The 6,000-nt window shown below is 37.2% G+C and overlaps 1 protein-coding gene across 1 annotated transcript in view; it reads left to right on the forward strand.

Moving 5' to 3' along the window:
• The window catches only part of WDR49 (WD repeat domain 49), a 140,217-nt gene extending 134,986 nt beyond the window's left edge, over positions 1 to 5,231 (forward strand). The window contains exon 18 of the mRNA XM_045503057.1: positions 5,033 to 5,231. Coding sequence (XP_045359013.1) covers positions 5,033 to 5,163 — 131 coding nt within the window. The 3' untranslated portion in view covers positions 5,164 to 5,231. The remainder of the gene's footprint in view (positions 1 to 5,032) is intronic.
• The last annotated feature ends 769 nt before the right edge of the window (positions 5,232 to 6,000 follow it).

Here is a 6,000-nt window from a genome sequence, read left to right on the forward strand (position 1 = left end):
GGTTTGTTCAGTTTGCGGTATCACTTATTTCTGGAATCCACTAATATGAGTTTTTTTTTTAATTTATTTTAATTTTATTTTTTAAAATTTACATCCAAATTAGTTAGCATATAGTGCAACAATGATTTCAGGAGTAGATTCCTACTGCCCCTTACCCATTTAGCCGCCCCCCCCACACAACCCCTCCAGTAACCCTCAGTTTGTTCTCCATATTTATGAGTCTCTTCTGTTTTGTCCCCCTCCCTGTTTGTATATTATTTTTGTTTCCCTTCCCTTATGTTCATCTGTTTTGTCTCTTAAAGTCCTCATATGAGTGAAGTCATATGGTTTTTGTCTTTCTCTGACTAATTTCACTTAGCATTATACCCTCCAGCTCCATCCACATAGTTGCAAAAGGCAAGATTTCATTCTTTTTGATTGCCAAGTAATACTCCATTGTGTATATATACCACATCTTCTTTATCCATTCATCCATCAATGGACATTTGGGCTCTTTGCATACTTTGGCTATTGTTGATAGTGCTGCTATAAACATGGGGGTGCAAGTGTCCCTTCGAAACAGCACACCTATATCCTGTGGATAAATGCCTAGTAGTGCAATTGCTGGGTTGTAGGGTAGTTCTATGTTTAGTTTTTTGAGGAACCTCCATACTGTTTTCCAGAGTGGCTGCACCAGCTTGCATTCCCACCAACAGTGCAAAAGAGATCCTCTTTCTCTGTATCCTTGCCAACATCTGTTGTTGCCTGAGTTGTTCATGTGAGCCATTCTGACAGGTGTGAGGTGGTACCTCATTGTGGTTTTGATTTGTATTTCCCTGATGATGAGTGATGTTGAGCATTTTTTCATGTGTCAGTTGGCCATCTGGATGTCTTCTTTGGAGAAGTATCTATTCATGTCTTTTGCCCATTTCTTCACTGGATTATTTGTTTTTTGGGTGTTGAGTTTGGTAAGTTCTTTACAGATTTTGGATGCTAACCCTTTATCTGCTATGCCATTTGCAAATATCTTCTCCCATTCTGTCCGTTGCCTTTTAGTTTTGCTGATTGTTTCCTTTTCTGTGTAGAAGCAATATGAGTTTCAGTGTATCCTTTGAGGGTTTCTGTATGCACTGATGATTTTAGATTTTGACCTCTGCTTTCTCTGGGTTTTGATTTGCCTGGTATACTTTTCAAATCCTTCTATTTCAAATTTTTGGAGTCACTTCATTTCAGATGTATGCTGGGTTTTGCTTTTGATCCAGCTAAAAAATAATTTTTATGATCATGAAATTGAGCACATTTAAATTTGTCAATATATATAAAATATATATTATATATTGTTTGGTTTTATATTTCTCACACTCTTTTATGTCATTCATTGGTTATATGGGTTTTAAAGTTTTCACTGGATCTGTAATTTTTTCTTTGTTTTTATTTGGGAAGGGTATTATACATTCTAGTGGTAACTTTATACTCATAGGTTGGTATAACTCTTCTAGCCCTTCAGTTTTCTAGGATAGTAACCATTATATCCATGTCGACTAATGATAAAATGAGCATGTTTCTTCACTCCCCTCTTTCTCTTTTTTTTTTTTTTAATTTAATATTTATGTATTTTTGAGAGTGAGAGAGTGTGAGCTGGGGAGGAGCAGAGAGAGAGGGAGACGTAGAATCTGAAGCAGGCTCCAGGGTCTGAGCGGTCAGCATAGAGCCTGACACGGGGCTCAAACTCACAAACTGTGAGATCATGACCTGAGCTGAAGTCGGACCCTTGACAACTGAGCCACCCAGGTGCCCCTCTACCACCTAATTTTATTCACCAATGTGATCTTTTTTTGTGCTTCTTTTATTTTGTTAAATTTATTTATACTACTATTCCTTGACTTGTTGGTTTAAGTCCTTTGTCTCTTAGCTGTTGCTGATTTATCATGAATGAAGCTTCTCCCTAATCGTTCCAGTTTTTGTTAAATTGTATCATTTTGACATTGTCAGGCATGTGGCATTTACCGTCTGTTTTGTTATCCTACGCTTCATATTATTTTAATCTCACTTCTACATTTAAAAATATACAGCACTCTCCACTAAGTCTTTTTCTAAATTTTCCTCAGTCATCCATCGGTTTACTTTGTAGTAGTTTTCTCAAAAAGGTCTCTTAGAAACAATAGTCCCCGAATTTCCTGAATGTTGAAAATTTGCATTTTTAGATTTGTTGAAACTTTTGTATTTTTAGATTTGAGGCGCAGCTTGAGTGTGTATAATATCCACACTCCACACGTTCTTTCCTTGATTTTCTTGTTGGCGTTGCTCTCTCTTTTGGTATTGATCATTGCCGTGAAGATATCTAATGCAAGATACACATTTCTCTCCTTTTAAGCAACTTGATCATTTTGTCTGGCTGCCAAATGATTCTCTTTAAAGTCTAATAATTTGACGAAGATGTGCTTCGGTTTGACTTCTGATTCTGTTATTCCTGGTGCCACATTATGTCCTTCCTGTGTCTGTCAGATTGTCTCTAATTTAAGGAAAACTTTACACATAATACCTTCAAATATTTGTTCCATTTTGGTGTTCGTTCTGAAGGACTCATCTGATTGTTGTGTTGGTTGAATCTATTTCTTTTTCAGTGTCACTTCCCTCTCTCATTTCTCTTCTTTTCATTTTCACCTTATTATATTTGTTTGTCTCGTTTGTAAACTCCATTTCCCATTATGTTACCACACACTTGTGAGTGAAAATCTCACTTGTGAGATTTTTCCTGAGCTCTGCCAGCTCACTCTCCTCACTTCCTGTTGTGACATTTCCGGAGCTCTTTCAGTTCTGCTCTGTGATCTTCCTTTACAGAAATAAGTGCTTTTTCGAGTTTTAAAATACAGTTTGTGACAAAGCGCTTAGTAACAATATTTATCTGGCCAGCGTGGCAGCGTATTTCTGGAGGTAGTTTATGTATTGATTCATTCTTCTCTTTTAACATTTTTTTAATGTTTTTATTTATTTTTGAGATAGAGAGAAAGAGAGAGAGAGAGAGAGAGAGAGAGCAGGGGAGGGGCAGAGAGAGAGGGAGACACAGAATCTGAAGCAGCCTCCAGGCACTGAGCTATCAGCATAGAGACCGACCTGGAGTTCAAACCGTGAGATCGTGACCTGAGCCAAAGTCAGATGCTCAACCAACTGAGCCACCCAGGTGCCCCTCTTCTGCCCTTTTTAAAGTTTGTTTTGTTTTGTTTCTAATTTTGCTTATAGTCCTTTGTGTCCACTCTATGCCATTTTTTTAAATTTCCTTTCTTAATTAGTTTTAATGAGTTGGATTTTTTTAGACCTGAAGTTTGTAGTAGGTCCCTAGGTGAGAGTTTGTGGTGTGGGATTGGAGTGGCCTTCAGTTTTTACAACTGACAGGCAAACTGCTTTTAGGAAAAAATGGCTCATGTGCGTGATTCTTCATGTAGCCCTGCCTCATCTGTTTTCTCTGAACCAAACAAGGTGTCGTGGAGGGCTTTTGCTTCCGGCCTTGTTCACCTCTGTTTGCATCCATAGATATGAATGAAAGATAAAGCATTTGTACTGCAGGGCGAGCCCCTCACCTTTAGTCAGTGTCTTTTTGCTAGAACTTTCTGAGATGCTGTGGCTGCTGGCCTTCTTACACTTTCAGACTCATCACCTTATCTCATGTAACAGCTCTTTGGCTGCCCTTGTTCCTGTTTTGCAGGCTGCAGGTTACCTCTATCTTTGGGCTTCACTCACGTGGAGTTTGTTTGCCAAATTATTTGTTTTCATTTTTCCTGGTTGTTCTAGTATAATATTCAAGAGAAAATGGGGAAGGATATTGACTTATACAATCATGTTTATATGGGAAGTGGAGAGGGTTTTTTTTGTTTTTTGTTTTTTGTTGTTTTTTTTCCCCTAGTTCATATATGTAAAGATGGCAGTATACGGTGAAGTTGTTCAATGTTTATGTAGTTTATTTCATATTCCTCGGGGTTGCCATTTAAAGTATTCCTTTGTCCCGCTCCAACCTCATTCTCTCTCTGTTTTGAACCTTGGTCACATTGTACTGAATTATTCAGAATTACCTGAACGGTGGCTCTTGTTTCTTCACACTTTGGTTTGCTTTGTTCTCTCTCGTTGACATTTCCTTTCCCTCTTGCTAACCCTTCCTCACCTCCGTGGCCCTTCTTATCAATTAGAATCCTATCTGGACTTCAAAATCTGCCTCAAATAGTGTCTAATTCTTCAAGCTTTTCCTCTGATCTCTGCATATTGTTACAATCTCTTTATATGCTTAACCAAAATTTCCGTTGCTCCTATTTTCTCAGAACTGTAACTTATTGTACTTGATATTTTGGTCATTTGGGCACTGTGCCTGCTTTCTACCAGTTGGAAGAAGGCCTGTGACTGAGTCATATCTGTGCCTCATTTATGCCCAAGCATAGGACATTGTGCATAATATACATCCAGTAAGCATTTGTTGAAATGATAGAATTAAGCAAAAGGCCAAAATTATTTTCTCGAATGCATGGCACAATTTCCTCCTACATCTCACTGATGCATAAGACGGCCACTCATGGGGGATAATTTGGCTCTTTTTTTCTGAAGCCACAGATCCCTGTAGATCAAAGTATCTTATAAGGACGTGATTGCAGAAGAGCTTGTTTAGTGGTGCAGACAGTCAAACTGTGTTTTGATTGTTTTCATTGTCTTATTTCAATACAGAATAATCTGTTCTTGGCTTATTATGAGTCTTTGATAGCTGCTAAGTAGATGAAAAAGCAAAAATGGAAAACACAAGCTTCTTTAGTCTTCTACTGCAAAGTGGTGGAAATCACCATGATATAAATACATTAATAGAACAAACTCTGTTAAAATTTAGCCTTTTAATTTAAACCGAAGTCAAAGAAATAGCAGGAACTTAAGAGAAAATCCCCCCAGATACACTCTTGGTGTTAGAAACATACAAATTTTCAGATGAATTCAAATGGGAATTTTCTCCCCACTATTTCATTTAATTGGGCCTCTTACCAAGTATAATTTACATGTTATTTTCTTCATCATTTTGTAGCTTTGAATGCTGTATTTGATGAGAAAAACCTGTTCCCCAAAGAAATTCTGGATCGTGAACGAAGAGCCAAGCAATTATATCAAGAAACAAGTAGTGAAGTGAAGATTAAAAGAAATAAGAAGCAATTATAATTGAAACAAAAATAAATATTTCATTGTCACATAAAATATGAATATAAAATGCAGAGAGGAATCAAGAATTCCGTGCCATTCTTTGACTTTATATTTAAAAAAATATTTTTTAAATGTTTATTTATTTTTGAGAGAGAGATTAACAAAGTGTGAGCAGGGAAGGGGCAGAGAGAGACAGAGACACAGAATCTGAAGCAGACTCCAGGCTCAGAGCTGTCACCGCAGAGCCTGGTGCAGGGCTCGAACTCAAACTGTGAGACCATGAGTCAAACGCTCAACCAACTGAGCCATCCAGCTGCCCCTCCTTGACTTTGTATTTAAACTTCAGGAAGTTTCGCCTTCAGACAATGTCTTAGTGCTGCTTTTATCCATCACCTTTCACTTTCTGTGCATTCTTAGTAAAAGATAGATTGGACTACAGAAGGGCCAATAGTAACTGGTATCATCTATTCCCAAGTGGTTTTATATAAAAATGTACATTTTCAGAGCAATGCATTCTAACCAGTTGCCCTTCTGGTTGCTTCTATAGGCAAATATTTTTGATCAATTATTATTATAAAAGCCTGCCTTGAAGTTAAATATGAAAAGTACTAACACAGCGAATATCTACAAACTTAACTAAGAAAACCTTTTCCACGTATTTACATACTTTCTAGTTTTTTGAAAATGATTCTGATAATGCAGTCAGACCATGTCAGTAGCAGCTATTCCTATTAATTCTTACAGACTTATATCCATTCTTCTGTGTACCTATTGAGAAATTACTGCATATGTTCTGCTTCTGTATTTTGTCTTACCATATTATTGAAGAGCATAGCACTACCAAAGAGGTAATAG

This window comes from Leopardus geoffroyi, chromosome C2 (assembly GCF_018350155.1).
Source record: "Leopardus geoffroyi isolate Oge1 chromosome C2, O.geoffroyi_Oge1_pat1.0, whole genome shotgun sequence".
NCBI lineage: Eukaryota > Metazoa > Chordata > Mammalia > Carnivora > Felidae > Leopardus > Leopardus geoffroyi.